General features: G+C 41.1%; 1 protein-coding gene across 2 annotated transcripts in view; it reads left to right on the top strand.

Moving 5' to 3' along the window:
- The window catches only part of DAPK1 (death associated protein kinase 1), a 76,358-nt gene that overhangs the window by 48,285 nt on the left and 10,106 nt on the right, over window positions 1-17,967 (top strand). For both annotated transcript variants that reach the window (XM_033164784.1, XM_033164783.1), the window contains exons 13-21: window positions 1,981-2,079; window positions 3,346-3,444; window positions 4,285-4,383; window positions 5,867-6,064; window positions 8,544-8,741; window positions 13,100-13,198; window positions 15,187-15,264; window positions 15,680-15,902; window positions 17,460-17,648. In XM_033164784.1, coding sequence (XP_033020675.1) covers window positions 1,981-2,079; window positions 3,346-3,444; window positions 4,285-4,383; window positions 5,867-6,064; window positions 8,544-8,741; window positions 13,100-13,198; window positions 15,187-15,264; window positions 15,680-15,902; window positions 17,460-17,648 — 1,282 coding nt within the window. The remainder of the gene's footprint in view (window positions 1-1,980; window positions 2,080-3,345; window positions 3,445-4,284; window positions 4,384-5,866; window positions 6,065-8,543; window positions 8,742-13,099; window positions 13,199-15,186; window positions 15,265-15,679; window positions 15,903-17,459; window positions 17,649-17,967) is intronic.

The following is a 17,967-nucleotide window of genomic DNA, read 5'->3' as shown; positions in this document are numbered from 1 at the left end:
CATGAGCATTCCAATATCAATTCAGGAAAATCTTCCTGGGAAGGTTACAGAGGACACAGTTTTGTTTGGGGGGGGGGTTATTTGCATGTGTGGACAAGGGCCTATCTCTCCCACTTGATATCTACCGTATTTTTCGCTCCATAGGACACACAGGACCATAGGGCGCACCTCATTTTTAGAGGAGGAAACAAGGGGAAAAATATTTTTCTGGTTTTCCTCTAAAAGCCCTGGTTTTTTTGTTGTGGTTTTTTTGGTTGTTGTTTTTTTGAGTTTGTTTTGTTTTTTTGAGGATCACCTAAAAGTTTTGCAGCTGTTTTTGCAAAGGCAAAAGGCCTTTTTTAGGATCAGCTAAAAGTTTTGCATCTTTTTTTGTAAAGGTTTTTTTTTTGAGGATCAGCTAAAGGTTTTGCAGCTTTTTTTGCAAAGGGGGAAAAGCAAAGAGGAGAAGCCCCATTTTTATGGGGTTTAACTCACAGTTCTGAAAAATCTTAAGGAAAGGGAGCCGTTTCTACTGTTTCCAGACAGATAATCTAATCAGCCAGTCACATGTCCTGGGGAAACAAACAACCTCCCTCTGCAGCACATTCAACAAAGGAGGGCGGGGCTGAAAGGGAGCCAGGACTCTTATCTCTCTCCCGATCTCTTGCTGATCAGCTGCTGAGTGGGGTCCTTTCAACACTCCCTTTTCTCTTTGTAAAATAAAAAGCACAATCTGCTTTTGGCCCCTGGGCAATTCAGCTCCAGGGACCACCATTTGCTCCATAAGACGCACAGATATTTCCCCTTACTTTTAAGGAGGAAAAAAGTGCGTCTTATGGAGCGAAAGATACGGTAGCTTTTAACACCCGTTTTGAGAAAATATCACAACATCTATAGACGGTTACTTCCATTCTTGGTGTCCTTGCCCAGATTTGCCAGCAGTGATGAGTGGAGAAGAAGGAAAAGCTGGGGCTGTTGTGTGCAGTTTAGGCCTCCCCCCCCCCAAAAAAAAATGCCATGTGGGATCCAAAAGCTACCATTTCTGCCTCTCTTTGGGTGGTCCGGGGGGGGGGGTACCTGGTGCTGCCTACATGAGTGGGTGGAATGGATGGTTGTTGCTCTGAGAATGAGGTGTTGCATCTGTTCCTCTTCCTTTTCATAAATGTTTGAAAACCAGCAGTGTACCTCCAGCCCTGAAAAACTTGCTTTTCTGTATAATTAAAATACTCAGCGCCTTTATCCTTCAATAATTATTTATCTTCCGAATCTTTCATTGTCTTTGCATCTCTCCAGTGAAATGGTTTTTCATGATTTGTCAATATCCTTTTTGAAATACGATGCCAACTTACACAATGCTCTAGATAAATGTTCACAAAGCTAAATTTAGCAGTACTGTCGCTCACTACATTATGAAAACAATAATCCTAATAATGAAAAATAAGGACACTGTATGTTTGACATAGGTTTTGCTACACACGGAGAGCTATTGTACATGGTGCACCAAACCCACTCTAAATCTTTCTCAGAAACTCATTGCATTGCATTTTTGGATGTTTGTTCAATGTATCTGGACTTCCATAGTGATTTTGACACAGCTCTTCAAAAGCAGACGCTCGCTCTTCATACACAGATTTTGCATCAGCTAAAACATATGTATTTATAAATATCCATATACCACTATATCATTAAAAAAAATCAAAGCTGTTTACAATCTTATATTCATATATAATAAAATCTGTTAAAAAATTAAATCAGAGACTGTCAACTAGCAATAATAATAAATAATAATAATAATTTATTATTTGTAACCCGCCCATCTGGCTGGGTCTACCCGGCCACTCTGGGCGGCTTCCAACAAATATTAAAATACAATACAAAGTCACAGATTAAAAACTTCCCTAAACAGGGCTGCCTTCGGGTATTTTCTAAATGTATATTTGTTGTTCTCTCCCATAATCTCTTGAGAAGAGTGATCAGTTTTTAACAGTTTGCTCATTGCAGCATGGGACACCTCCATTTCTGATTGCTGCTGGATGTGGAAATATTCAAATGCTTCAGTTATTCCTAAAGCGAGGTGCCCGTATTGATGCCCAAGATAAGGTGAGACAATTGTTCAGATTGGTATCTAAATGTGTTGCGCGGTCAGGCGAAGTCCCCCCCGTACCCCGGGGCAGCCCCTGAGGGAAATAAGACTCATGACAACGTTCTATGGGATTAAATTGTCCACAACTTTATTAATATTTCAGATGTAGGAAGACCTTGGCTCAGGCATTGGGCGTTTATCCTTCCCAGCCCCCCAGCCGTGGTTCTGGGTACCTTCAGGGTTATCCAGCATGACTGGGAAGTGGGCTAGTCTGGAGAACATATGTTCAAGCAGATAGCCCACCCCCCTATGTTCGCCGCCACTGGAAGGGGAGGGCAATGACGACCCTGGGCGTTTGGTCAATGCCTCCCCTTGAGACCCCTTTAACGGGAACCCTGTTATCGCCGCCACAATGGGGGCGGGGGGTCACCGCCCCACGCCCCCCCCAATCCTGTAGATGACTAAAGGATTCCGCCCAAGGCCTGCAACCGCCAAAGTTGTGACGAATTGCTACGGGAAAGGCGAAACCTGCCAATGCAGGGAAAGTCCTTTCCGGCCCTTCAACAGCGACCTTGTCATAGCAGCGCCTGTGTGGCTGTGTGGCTGTGGAAAAAAGGGGTGGTTAAACCTGCAAAGTAAGCATCAATTGAGGGAGTGGAGGGTGGGGAAGCTCTGAATCCAACGGCCGCTTCCCAGGTATGACTCGAGTTCTATTGTGTACTGCCTAATCCCTCCTTCAATCTGGCCAATCCCCCCCTGGCATCACCTTCCCAGCCAGGATTGGGCGGCTGCTAGTGTGGGTGGAGTCCACAGGTATCCCAACCTGGGAAGGTGAAGCCAGACCAACTGCCAGGAGCTGCCACCGTGATCCAAAGGGGTCTCCTCGCAACCCCGCAACATGCACACCCCGTTTGATATGGGGGAACGCTCATTACTTATTTGCAGTGCATTTTAGAAGTAAACAGATTGAACATTTGTTTACATGGTTGTAAATGAATATTATAGATTGCAGTCATTCCTGCAGCTCGGTCGGTCATATTCTAAATTTCTCAAAGAGCAATTGCATTTCTCACCCTTTCATTAATATCAGCAAGTTAATACCCATATGAATTCAAATTTTATCTCAATGAATACCTAAACAAAATGTTTCTGCTTTGGAAAAATCCCCTCGTTAGATCTTGATAATTATCCTCATCGTGTAACATTATCCTAAGTGTGTTGGAATATATTGCTGCAATTGGCTTATGGTTTTATTGATTGCCGCCATCAAATATTTTGGACAGGCAGGATCTAATGCAATCTACTGGGCATCTCGACATGGTCACGTTGAAACTCTGAAATTTCTCCATCTAAATAAATGTCCTTTGGATGTTAGAGACAAGGTAAGGGCAAACTTTTAAATCTGTTTGAGCATTATTTTAAAACTTCTATTTTAGATAGCCTTGTGGTGCTATCTTATAGCTTCTCTACTCAGAAATAAGCACCACTGACTTCAGTGGGACCTACTCCAAGATAAATGTGTATGGGAATGTAGCCTGACCCATCCTATGCTAAAATTTAGGGCAGGCTACAATGTTTCTAAAAATTAAATAACATTCTGTTAAAGTACTTGTACAGTGGCACCTTGGTTTTGCATATGTCTTGGTTTGCATATGTTTTGGATTACAAACACGTCAAACCCGGAAGTGCGTGTCCCGGTTTGCAACCTTTTTTTGGATTATAAACAAACAATTTTTGGGAGGCCCCATTGGCGAAAGCGTGCCTTGAGTTACAACCTGTTTTGGTTTACAAACGGACCTCTGGAACGGATTATGGTTGTAAACCAAGGTACCACTGTACTATGCTAACTCCTGAAGTTTTCTGTTAGAGGAACGTTAGTATGTGCCAGAGGTAGCCATCTGTCTACCTGCGTTGGGATGGGGTGGGTTCTCCACCAGTCAGTGTGGATGCCTGTAAGTAATGCTACTACAAGCTATTTTCCAGCCAGCAATAGCCCACAGCAGGATCCAAAACAGAACCTTTGTGTTTATTTGTATTATTTGTATTATTGCTATTGTTGTTGTTATTTTCTTTGAAACTGGCATGGGAGAAAAAGGACAAACCTCTCTCTATAGGTAGTTCCCATCCAGTATTTATAGGAACCAATATAATCCATGATGTTGGGAGTACTCAACAGTGTGGCATGAGGAATAACTCTTGTGTGTGTGTTGTCATCTTCTCAGTCTGGAGAAACTGCACTCCATGTGGCATCTCGGTATGGTCACGTTGATGTGGTTCAAGTCTTGTGTAGCATTGGCTCAAATCCAAATTTTCAAGATAAGGTGAGTAGTAGAGATTAAGCCTTATTCTGCTGCTAAGCAAAACCAGGATTCCTTCCCATTCAGTACTTGAAATTACCATGTGGATTTTTTACTTGGAGTAGAAATTAGTGGGCCTAACATTCCAGTTTCTATGGGTCTACTGTGAGTAAAACCTAGTTGACAACCACCTAATGAGACCAGTAGTCCATGCTTACGCACGTACTAGTAGCAGGTTTCATTCATTCATTCATTCATTTTTTTTTTGTATGCCACTTTTCCACAAGAAAGCATGCTCCAAGTGGCTTACAGCAAAGAAACAGGGATGCATTTCAAACATGTACAAAACAATTTCATAGTAACAATGCAAAGCAAAAATAAAATGTACCAAAAGGCCACATTTTAAGTACTATAAATATAGCAAGATTACGTAACAGCTTGCAGCTTTCCGGTGTTTCGGATAGGCCTACCTGGAAATGCAAACCATGTGCTCTACTGCTGAACTTTGGCCCTTCACCAACTAATCCAGGCTTCCTCAACCTTGGCCTTCCAGATGCTTTGAGACTACAATTCCCATCATCCCTGACCACTGGTCCTGCTAGCTAGGGATCATGGGAGTTGTGGTTCCAAAAATATCTGGAGGGCCAAGTTTGAGGAAGCCTGAACTATTCACTGACACTAAATATTAAAAATGGATTGAAAAGGCCTGCTTAAGGCTAGTTCTCACTGAATGTTTCTGTGAATATATTATAATTGCCGACTTGGTAGAGAAGCATATAGGACCCAGTCAATCACAAATATAGTCATTGCTGATTTAATAAATTGCAACTCTACTTCCTCCGTTTAGTGCAGTCTTATGTGTTGTTGTTTCCTGCTGTGATTGCTCCAGAATGGTTGTGACGTCTCATATGTTCACACAGATTGTTGGGCTATCTGGTCCTAAGTAAAAATTATGCAAAAAAATATATATAAAGAATCCCCCTTGCCCATCCCATTCATAGCTGTGCTACATGGAATTTACCCTGTATTCCTTGAGGCAGGCCAGTAATACATTCACTGATGTATTACTAGTGATATCATCCAATTTAATCACGGTAGTAGTAATAATTTTCTTTTCAGTGTCCGTTGATGGGGGAATTAACTCTTGGGATTGTTTGTGATCTATAGATATGAAACTAATAGAATTTGCAGTTTCACTAGTCTGCCGCATGTCGATTGGGGAGCTGGAACACACTGCTGTTGCGAGATCATGACAAGGAGATCATGTGCATGGATGAAGCCTATTCACAAATCTCATACTTGTGTGTGCTTCCTCCTTCAGATGTCGACCCCAGCGCATGGGCCACTGTGCCTGATTGATGCATTGAAGGGCACTAATTCACAAATACGTAGCACATCCTGTTAATAACCTTTTAATGGCGTTAGATTTATTGAGTCAAAATTGGAAGTGTTGTTTAAGCATTATGTCAGCTTTGTTAATAGCAATGTTACTAAATTTATTTCATAGGAAGAAGAAACTCCTTTGCACTGTGCCGCTTGGCATGGCTACTACCTTGTTGCCAAAGCACTGTGCAAGGCAGGCTGCAATGTGAATGTTAAAAATAAGGAAGGGGAAACTCCACTCTTGACAGCCTCGGCTAGAGGTTACCATGATATTGTGGAATGTTTGGCGGAGCATGGAGCTGACCTTGATGCAACTGACAAGGTTAGTTATGGTTGAATTGAGTCGCATTTAGCAAGAAATTGTCTATAAAGGTTTTGAATAGTAGAGAAGAGTTTTAAATAGCTTTCATAACTTGTTTGGATATTGCATGTCATTGTTAACCATTAAATGAAGGCTGCCTTAAGAAGTAGGATACAGCACTATGAAAAATCAATTAATTGCATTTACTATGCTTATTTCATACAACTGTATGTTGATTTCGTCTGTGGTTCAGCTGTTCATTTTGGCAGACATAAGGCTGTTCCATGTTTTACTGAAAATAACCAGAGCATCCCAAATGATAGCAAGACTTTTTAAATTTTTATTAGATACTTGAAATAGAAATAAGATGATGAAAATATATGATGCTCAGCATACAGGTAGATTACTAGAAGTTTGCAGTTTCTTCCTTGTCTGCATCCAGTCTTTGAAGATTGATTGATCCAACACTGACTACAATTTGACCCTATGAAAGGATAATCCATAGTCTGGATTGATGGGCTCTCATCCTTGGTCAGAGCCCTCTATTCTGCCTGCAGCAGGAGCTCAGTTTGGTTCTTTATCAATGAGAGAGAGACTCAAAAGGCAAAGCAGGGAAAGAAACAAGGGATTTTTAGCTGAATAAGAAGTTCAAGCTTCAGTCCTTTTCCCACTTACCTGGGAGTAAGCTGCATTGAATTCAATGTGAGTTACTTCTAAGACATAGAGCAGGCATGTCCAACAGGTAGATTGTGATCTACCAGTAGATCACTGGACGTCTGTGGTAGATCACTGGTAGATCATTGCCCCCCCCCCGAAACTGAACTACTGTGGTGCCACTAAAAAAAGCTTAACATTTTACCTCCTCCCTGAAAAAAATCAACAAAACTTTGACCAGAACCCCCCAAAAGGGGGTAGATCACTGCCAGTTTTTAACTCTGTGAGTAGATCGCAGTCTCTTGGGAGTTGGCCACCCCTGACATAGAGCAATAGAGGAGTATGAAAAACAAATTTTAAAAAATGTAAAAGTCTTTGGCAATAACCCTAGATTTGGGACCCCTTTTTGAGTAACTCAGAGATGCTTTCCCATATACCAGGAGCAAGCAAATGAAGCTTTTATTTCCAACTTTTAAGTATCTGAAATCCAGGAAACTCTAGTGTATTTGTGAGTCCTCCGTTTACCACAAGGTCTCTTTCCCATATATGAGGTTAGAGTCTCTCCAGCTAAGCTCCACTTACTGCTTAGAAGTGTCACAATGAGTACAAACTCAGCAGTATTCATTATCATCACGACACGTACTGAAGAAGAAAAATACAATTCTATCTCTGTTGCTAGAAATTCGGGGCTTCTTTAAATAGCTGTTTCTTTTGCAGTTTAAGAGTTTTCATTGTGAGTCTTACTTGCAGTTTCCTGCATCTGTACTTGTACTTACAGCAAAAGAATCATTGCGGAAAGTGGAGAAATTCAGGTGGTTTTGTCTGTGATAGATTTATATAGAAATTTCCTCATAACCTTTTAAGCACTGCACAATGCTAACAATGTGCAGCTAATTAAACAGGACTAATTTTTCACGAGGTAGTTTTGAAGTTCCTGTTTGGTCTTTTTCTTGACACCTGCAAAGAGTGGCTTTCAGTACCAGGGAAATGTACATGGGCTACGCTTATTATACAAGAGCTGTGCTATTTAAATCTACTCCTTCATTTATCTAGAATATTTCTTTTTTCATTTGGGTCCCAAACAAGGCAGGAAATGATGTAACTTTTCATGGGACAAAACCATTTGTACTTCAGTCCAAGGTGGTCATGGTTGAAAACCTATGGTGATTGCCATTTTATCCTAACCGCAGCTCTGAAGTTGATGACCCCAGTTCATCCAATGGGCTTCATGGTCGAGCAGGGCGTTAAGAACATTCCTCTACTCTACAATGTGATAATTTAGCATACAAGAACAATCCTAGCCTCTGCTTCCTGCATATCCCTCCTTCCTTGGTGTTCCACAAGGAAGAAGGGAAGCGTCTGGTTTCCTCTTTAGAATTAACTACAGTTTAGGATGCCTTCTGAAACCTCTAAAGTGTGATTAATCTTAACTTTGGTTAATGGGTTATTAAGCTGGTTTATATTCATAGCTGGCAATAGCCATACTTCAGAGTTCAGTTGACACACCAAATAGCAGTTAATCTGAAATGGAGCCAGAAGATTCCAAACGCATCACAGTAATGTGCCTCCTCACAGTCATGTGAGGACAGAGGGAGCACAGCAGTCCAGAGGGAGGTTAATCTTGTTCTAGTAATTTTAAACCATGGTTTAGTGTTGCATCCAACTGCAGACACTGACTTAACAAGGAAGTTATCAGGTTCCACAAAGCCCAAAAGGAACTCTGTGGTGTTCAAAATGACTGAATATTATTGTATTTGCTTCTGATGTAAACATATAAAAAACCCAGTTATTGATTTTGTTTGCAATGCAAGAAATAGCTGGTCATTCTTTTTTTGTGTGCATTTAGGACGGACACATAGCCCTTCACCTTGCAGTCCGAAGATGTCAGATGGAAGTGGTTAAAATGCTTATCAGTCAGGGATGCTCCATAGATTTCCAGGATAGACACGGGAACACTCCTCTCCATGTAGCCTGCAAAGATGGAAACATTCCCATTGTGATGGCACTCTGTGAAGCAAATTGTAACATCGATATAACCAATAAGGTACTTAAAAAAAAAAAACCAACAGCAACCGTACAGTGTTTGTACTAATGGCTTATCCAGATGACAGATTGTTCTAGCACTGAATGCACAGTAGGTTTGCACTTGAGAGGGATCGAACAGTTCTTTCCCCCCCAAAAAGGCTACAATTAAATGAAAACTCCCATTTTCTGAGTACCTAAAACACAATTGCTAATCACTGAGGGAGGAAGGGGGATATTTCTCTACAGCTAGTGGTTCCATTTCAAGAGTGAATGTTCATAGTTGAGTGTAATTAGTACCTGTTAGGTAGTTCTCATGATTGTCTACCCCCCATGTCCTTTGGTGAATTTTATTTTATTTTACTTGAATAGCCTCAGTATCCAGAGAAGTTACACTCTTTCCTCCCTCGTCTCCTCACATACTAAGCTGTGTGGGCATGCAGGCAAATATACTTACACAGTAGTACCTTGGTTTACGAACTTAATCAATTCCAAAAGTCCGTTCTTAAACCAAAACTGTTCTTAAACAGAGGCGCACTTTCCCTAATGAAGCCTTCTGCTGCAAGTGCCCTTCCACCGTTCGGATTCTGTTCTTAGACCGAGGTAAAGTTCACAAACTGGGATACTACTTCCGGTTTTGCGGAGTTCGTAAACCGAATCACTCACAAACAGGACTGTTCTTAAACCAAGGTACCACTGTATCTTCTAGACAAGTTCATCAATTCAGTTATGTTTTTATTTCATCATGCCAGGTTAAGTCACTCTTCATTTTATTTGCTGAGAATCTGAATTTGACACATAGTCCCAGTTTTGCACAAGAACAGTATAAAGAATTTTGTGCAATCAGAAATTTATCAGTGCAGTTTTCGGTTCTGACATTATAGAGGCAGATAGACCCCTTCAAGCTGTTTCTCGGCAACATTCCCTACCCACCTCCTGGCAGGTTGGCCACTTACCTTCTGGCAGTGCTCAGCTGCTTCTGAGGTAGCAGAAGCGAGCAAGAAAGTTGCTGCATTAAGTAAACTAATAATTAACTGGGGGAAAGGTGCATTGGTGATAGGTAGCAAGTGGGTGTAAGGATGCTTTTAGGTCCTAAGGTGGAAAGGCTTAGAGCCCTTAGACAGCTTCTCATGTTTTATTTTGCTTCCATGCAGCTGGTAAATAATACATTTCAGCAACTCTTGTTCCTTTGTACATTAGAAGATTACTGTTAATTGCATTGCAAAAAACAACAACATTGTATGCCTCTGTGGCGTTGGTGTTACTTCTTTGTTAAAATGGCTCAGCAGTATGTGGGAAAGCGAAATGCAGTACTTAACAGGTTTGACTCTGTGACTTTCCATGTAGGAGTTTGTAGGACCTCAGGATTTTTCCTGGTGCTAATTTCAGTGGCTTTAGGCTCTGCCGACACACTTGTGTGTGTGTGTGTGTGTGTGGGTGTGGGTGTAGGGAGGCAAATCTTGGATTCTATAATGCTACAGAAGTGAAGGGTATTTTGAATAATGCAGCTTTTATATGACACAAATTGGTTCAGTTCAAGAGTCCTTGCATTCCTTTCAAGGAACATTGTAATATTGCAGCCTGGCCACCTAAACACCCTCCATGACCTTCTGTGCTACAGCCCACCATGGAAAGTTGCTGATTTTTGGCTAACCCTGTGCAATCATTTATTTGGATTATTTTTAAATTTAAGTGTCGCCAGCTGCCAAGTAAAAAGCTTATGATAATGAGCCCTCTGCCCTCTTGTGTTAGCTTAATCCTGACTGATTGAGCAATTAAATGCAGAACCATGATAGAAATTCTCTTTTCGGGGAAGCAGAGTTAATACAGCTAAAGGCTTGACTTTGTGGCTGAAAATCTTCTACAGGTCTCAGTGACTTGGCACCAGTTTCCCCCTGGGGGCGGGAACCGTATATCTGAAGAGGTCAAGTCATTTCGTTACACATGTATGATGGTTTGCACCTTAAGCTGTTTCGGTTTGTGACATCATTAGATGCCATGAACTTTATTAAACTTGCTTGTTCGACTTTGAGCACAAAACATTCTAACTGTAAATCATGTTCAAAATCAAATCTTTTGACAAGGAATAATGAACTTAATGAAGCATTGCTTCTGAATCCTTAAACGTGACATTAAGCAGTTTATTGGATATGTCACTGTCTTGTATAGTGTCAGGTAAATAATCTGTTCAGCCTAGTGGAGATTACTCTAACTGACAAGGGTTCTGCAGAGTTTGGGGGGGAATTTTCCCAGCTCTTCAGCTGAAGATCCTTTGACTGGAGATGCCAAGAGTTTTAAATGCAAGTAGTTCTCAAACCACCAAGCTCTTATTAACTTTCTTTCTTTGCTGCTTCTCCAGATTAATTAAGGAAAGGTGAAATATTACTGTGCATGTGCTCTGAAAGGTCATAATATTTGATGAAATTACAGCAGCACAGATAAGGTAATATCTCTAAGCAGCTTTGCCCAGAAAGGTGCACAGAAAATGTATTAGCCAAGTAAATGTTCATTCTGGGTCTGGCGGTAAAGCCAGGATTTCACAAAAACGATGGAAGAATTGACAACATACATGGTTCTCATTATCCTGCAAAAAGAACACAGACTTGTATGTAATTTGCAACAGCTTCATATTTTAAAAGTAAAACTTCTAGAAGCATTAATACAAGGTTTAAAATCTTCAAACGCTTGTGTTTCTGCACTCCTATAGAAATCCCTAGATGAATTACTATAGTACTGTGACCTCAACATTCCTTTCAGATGTTGTTTCTAAACACTGACTCCTCTTTATTTTCATCTTCCGTGGGCACATGAATCAAATTGTAATTATCTTGATTCTCTACTGAACCCCCCAGAAAGAAGGGCCTTTTCGTTGGCCAGGTTCAATGCAAATCCATCGAACCTCCTATGGGGAAGGTTCTCAGGCAGGGTGGAGCGTGAGAGGATTTGTCCATGCGATGACCACCAGGTGGAAAGCCTTGTTCATATGGTTTTTCACTGCAAACTTTATGACGATCTCCGCCAGCAATTCCTGGAACAGCACTGTATCCCTAGAAGGAGACCAGAGCGGGAAGTCTTACGCTTCCTACTAATGGGGACTGACCAGGAGCTTACCAAATTGGTAGCTCAATACCTACATTTGCTCTTTTCTTGTCGTAATATTCTGCAGTCGTCTGAGTTATCAGGAGTCCCAGAGATGTGATCGTGGTCAGCCATGTCTTGTCTCTTTTCTCTTCTAACATAGTCTGTGCCACTGTGAAAGTATTAATCCGCTTCTGTTTTGTATGTATGTATGTTTGTTTGTTTGAGGCCAATAAAAGGTTGATGGATGGATTCATGGAAGTTTTAAAGGTTTTTTTAAGGAGGAAAAAGTGAGTAGGCGCCACTGTAAAGTTGTTTGCTTCTGCTGAAGATTGAGACTTGGGGGTGCACCTCTTGGATTACAAACTGCCTTGCTAGATTACACAGTGCTGAATGGTTTAGTAACTAAATTGCAAGAGGCAAGATTATATCAAACTGGTATATTGAGAGTCTCCTAGAGGATGACCCTGTTCAGATATAATGCTGCGCACAAAGAGCCTTGGTCTCGCAAACTCCCACTTCTCCTTTCTCTCACATTGCCAAGAGGAAGAGCATGAAACCTTTCACTTTTGCTTAACTGCAGCTACCCACTTCATTTGAACCAGGAATGGTAGTTTAATACGATCCAGTTTATCCAGGAATCGTAGTTTATCCAGGAATTGTAGTTTAATATGATATGGTCCAGTTTCAAAACAAGCTAACTTCAAACTATGGTTCAGGAAACGTGACTTCTTTAAACTAGCCGTAAAGGTAAAGGACTCCTGACAGTTAAGTCCAGTCGCAGACGACTCTGGGGTTGCGGCGTTCATCTTGCTTTCCTGGACGAGGGAGCCGGCGTTTGTCTGCATACAGTTTTTCTGGGTCATGTGGCCAGCATGACTAAGCCGCTTCTGGCGAAACCAGAGCAGCACACAGAAACATCATTTACCTTCCCGCCGGAGTGGTACCTATTTATCTACTTGCACTTTGACATGCTTTCGAACTGCTAGGTTGGCAGGAGCTGGGACCAAGCAACGGGAACTCACCCCGTCGCAGGGATTCGAACTGCTGACCTTTTGATTGGTTTAGACCACAGCACCACCTGCACCCCCTAACTAACTAACTAACTAGCCATAGTTAGTGATAAGCATTGATTCCCAGTTTGGAAAAAATAGGAAACTGCTGTTAACGAAACGCCTCCTTTCAGCTGCATGGAAGGAGGAGAGAGTGCAAGGCTATGTCTCTGTTTGCAAGCCAATCACAACATTTTAATATTTTGACTGGATTATTGCTTCAGCAGAAGTCTTATTTTATCTTTCATAGTATGGTAGGACACCTTTACATCTGGCAGCGAACAATGGAATTCTCGATGTTGTCCGGTACCTTTGCCTAAGTGGAGCGAATGTGGAGGCGTTAACTTCTGTAAGTATGACCTAGTATTTGCTGGATTTGGCAGTTTTCTGAAATCTCCCCACACACACACACACACACACACACAAAGAGTTTCTGAGCTATAACACTTGGGTTTAAAAAAAAATCTTACACACAAAATAAATTAATTTGGAACGCAGTTCCTAGCTTAGCAACAGTATTCTTGCTAAGAACATGGCTACTTCGTTTCCAGTAACTTGTTTGCAATTTTCCAGACAATGTGTGTTGAAAACCTATAAATACAATATTTAGGCCTTTTTGAAATTAGTTCCTCTGGAAAGCTTTCGTGCTAAAAATAAGAAGGATAATTCACAGTGTGCTGGCATGTGTGGGAGGCAGAGTGAATGGATCAGCAAGCTTGCAGGTGAGCTTGTAAAACAATTACTGCTTGTCCAACGGATCTGCGCCACTGCTTCCAATCAGCACCACCTGCTGTCTTTTCAGCTCTCACCAGGGTTGAGTAATGTTCCTAAAACTGACCTCCTTGAAGAACCAAATAGCTGTCACACACATCATTGCCTGCACTTTAACTAAGTAACATGTGGGGTTTTTCTGCAGGAGGCGCATAGAGATTGCACCCAAAATGTGTGTCCCGCCCCCTCGGTCTACCTGCATAGTTGTCAGGGCTCTCCTGCTGCAAGCCCAAATAGTTTTATGTCATAGGCTCACAACATTGCTGTAAAGAGAAACGGAAAGAGAGAATTTTTGCATGCAATTTATGTGCCTGCTTGCAATCCCCTACAGCACTTGCAGTGATTTAAAGCTAATTCACATATTCAAAGGAATCCTGTGGTATGCTCTCCATGAACTGTACTGCAGAGTAGGGAAATAAAGTGGCCTCAGCTTGAAGATTTTAACTTTTTACTTGGAATTTAATAATCCAGAATAGGTAACTCCACCTATGTCCACACTTGCATGCACGCAAACTAATAACAATTAGAATTACTACTTGGTCAGCATCATAAGGTTGTATTGAAAAACTGGGGAGGGGTTTTTGCTTTTGTAATTCTTTCAGCACTCTCTTCTGTTTTCTTTAATGGATAGGTATAAAGTGCATTCATTTAAGTAGCTTAAGGGATATGTGATTATGTAAGCATAGTTTTGGACAGATGGGGTAGCATAGCATTTCAAAATGGTTAGGAGAAAAGAACCGCTTTGAGTTCCAGTGTTTTGTTGATCTTGGTGGTCTTAATTTAATACATGCTAACACACTATCAGACAGACTGCATTATCTCTCCTTGCTTAAATCGAAAATGCAGTTCTGTTTCAGAAAAGATTGTAAATACAGAATGGGTAGGCCCTCAAGGTATAACAGTTGCACGAATGCAGCCCTAAGAGGCTATTGCAGTAAGCAGTTTTCCTTATACCTCATTTCACACCAAACTGCTGACTCATGAAATGTGGGTAATTAAAAGTCAAAAGCAGAATACTGAAGACAGATTTGCTCTGCTCCTGAGTTTGCTTAAGCTGTTTAAAGCTCTGCTGTCATCTTCCCTGCATTAACACCTCCCAGAGATGATAGGCACAGTGACCAAATAATTCATTTCCCCCTCTCTGTTTCTCATAGCTATATAAACACAATTCATGATTTCTTGCATCCTATTTAAATGAGCACCGACAGATCATCCTCGTTGCATTTTAAAGATTCGTATTGTTCATATGCAGTATTAGGAACACATGGCTCGGAAAAAGCATTTTGCGTGTTTCTTTGTAAAGATGGGAGCAATCATGCTGAAAGGGGTAAAAAAGCGTTTCTGTAATATCAGGATGCTTCTATAAAAGAAGCATTAAGAAAAAAAGAACAGAAAGAGAACAAAATAGAGATTCCAGCAAGGAGGTCCTTGCTATTTCTTTCCTTAATCCATTTGCTTTTGATGTAATTTATTTTCTTACCACCCTGAGGATATTGGAACATTTTTGTTTCTGTTTTTCTCTTGTGGGCTAGAAGTCTTTGTACCTAATCACTTGTCTTCCAACAGGATGGAAAAACAGCAGAAGACCTGGCAAGAGCAGAGCAACACGAACACGTAGCCAGTCTGCTTACAAGATTAAAAAAGGTGAAGAATCGAGCTTTATTTCACTTTTTCACTTGAACCTAAAATACTGTGAAAAATAATAGATCAAAAAAATAATTTTTAGTAATGGTTAGTAATTCATTGACAGATCTCACTTTAATTTTAACAAAAAACCCTAAGGGTAAAGCATTCCTTTTCCCCTAGAGGAAAGCAGGCTTGTATCCAGCAAAGTTGTTCCATTAGCACAAAGGCTTCCCCCTTGTCCCATGGGGCTTTGCCTCCCCCATCCCTCCCGTCATTCGTTGTATTTCTGCTACTTGAATCAGAATGCTAATTCCTGCACAACTGGAAAATACTCTGGAAAATATGGGATGTTTAAAGAAGTAGAAGCATTTTTATATTTGGCTTTTCTCTTCACAACGATGTGCTTGTTTTATTCTTTGCTTTCACCTTACAGGATACACACAGAGCACTTTTCATCCAGCATCTTAGACCTACTCATAATCTGCAGCCGAGAATAAAACTTAAGCTTTTTGGACACTCAGCGTCTGGGAAAACGACTCTTGTGGAGTCTCTGAAGTGTGGGCTGCTGAGAAGCTTTTTTAGAAGGCGCAGACCAAGGCTTTCCTCTACAAACTCTGTCCGGTTTCCTCCTTCACCTTTATCTAATAAGCCATCAGGTACCATTTTAAGGCTTTTTTATGTTGTCGCTCTTAACAGTTACTGTTTTTTTACTTCAGTGCATTGGGTGAACATACTACTTTACAGGTACTGTTTTAATTTGTGGTGTTTGTGCTGGGCCTAATCTAGTTGCAGCAATGCAATGAACACTTTTCATGCAGAGTTGGAGAAGGCAGAAGAGAAGCCTTCCTGCAGGAATGGGGGGCTTGCTATATACATGCCAGCTTTAAAGATGGGAGGCATTAAACTCTTGGAAATAAATTGTTGTTTTTAGAAGGAAAGACCCACAAAATGGCAGAGCTTCACCATTCATTTTTGGCACTTGACATTTTATATTTCAGTAGTACAGTAGCATAGTACAGTCATACCTCTTGTTGCGTTCGCTTCATGTTGCAGATTTTCAGGTTGCAGATTTTCTGGGTTTCACGCATGCGCAGAAGCGCTCTATCACGCTCCGCGCTTGCGCAGAAGTACCGCTCTAGTTGCGGACTTCTCGGGGTGCAAACGGCACCCCATAACGGATCGTGTCCGCAACTAGAGGTACCACTGTACTTGGTTTCTAACAAGAGTGGATGCACCACTATTCAGATGAATGAGAATGCTTTATAGTGTAGCATTAAAGGTGCAGATAATTATGGTTTTCATATTAAAATATGTATTTATATTTATTTCAGCTTTTACAAACTGGGTGCCCTCCAGGGCCTTGCTGGCTGGGGCTGGTTGGAGTCGTAATCTAAAATCAGGGCACCAAGTTGATCAAAGCTGACTTGCACCTTCAGAAATCTCAGGGGTGCATTAATTTTTTTCAACCACTAGAGGAGGCTAGTTCAATACCAAAAGTACTGATTATACATATTTACTAAATGGTTTCTGTTAATCCTGAAAAAGTTACGGATAATGAGATGGCTCAGCTCCTTCGTGCTTCCACTTGGAAAAGATACAGCTTTGCTATTTATTATTCAAACTGATGCTTTATAGGTAGTCTCCTTAATATTAGATAATAACATACTTGTTCAAATCATTGATCCCTGCAGTAATAATTGGAGAGAGATAAAATATTGCCCTCACAAGTAAAGTCTTAATGCCTCTACCCCCTCAAAAAAAAAAAAAGGTCTCCAACCATATGCAATCTACCCAGCTGTGAACTGGGAACGACCTCCTTCGTCACCAAGGGGCTGTTCTGAACTGCTGATTCACCTCTAGAGAAGACAGGAGGGCTTTGGTTGTGATTGATTGTTCCATACTTCATACCAGGAACAAACTCAGTTGGTCTCTAAGGTGCTACTAGAAAGAATTTTCGATTTTGTTTTGACTGTGGCAGACCAACACGGCTACCCACCTGTAACTGTTCCATACTTGTATATCTTAAAAGAGAATATTCCAGGCAGCTGCTGATAGCACCAACGCCTTATTTTTGCCACCAACTCTTGAACCTGCTCTGTGCAGACTACCACAGTGGTCTGTCCACATGGTTTTGTAATAATACTTCTTTTTTTTTTGAAAATTCAAGGTTTGTAATCTTCTTTTGCCCTTCTCCTTTTCTTCCTGTGATGCAGTTTCAGTAAGTATTACAAACCTGTATCCTGGCTGTGAGAATGTTAGTGTGAGAAGCCGGAGCATGATGTTTGAGCCAGGCCTTACCAAAGGGATGTTGGAAGTGTTTGTGTCGCCATCTCACCATTCCCACTGCTCAGCGGATGACCAGTCAACCAAGGCCATTGACGTTCAGAATGCATATTTGAATGGTAAAACATGAACTTAAGTCCTCTTCTTTTAATAATAACTTAATTGGGTCCTTCGTGCTTCAGTCTGAAATCCACTTCAATTATTTATTGGTCTGTTTTGTTAGTTGCCGAACACAGAGCATTCGGGTTGAAAAAAATCCCAAAATTGTTTGAAACACCCATGGAAAATTAACAAAATCCATAGAACAGTACCAGCCGCCACAGAAAACCAACAAACAAAAAAATTATCACTAACCCAGAGCACAGCTGGATCATGTTCCATCAAGTGTCCTGGGATTGAGAAAGTGTTAACCTGGTAGTGAAAACATGTCCATGACGG

The sequence above is a fragment of the Lacerta agilis genome, chromosome 11 (genome assembly GCF_009819535.1).
Source record: "Lacerta agilis isolate rLacAgi1 chromosome 11, rLacAgi1.pri, whole genome shotgun sequence".
NCBI lineage: Eukaryota > Metazoa > Chordata > Lepidosauria > Squamata > Lacertidae > Lacerta > Lacerta agilis.
This window is presented reverse-complemented; position numbering and strand designations above follow the sequence as displayed.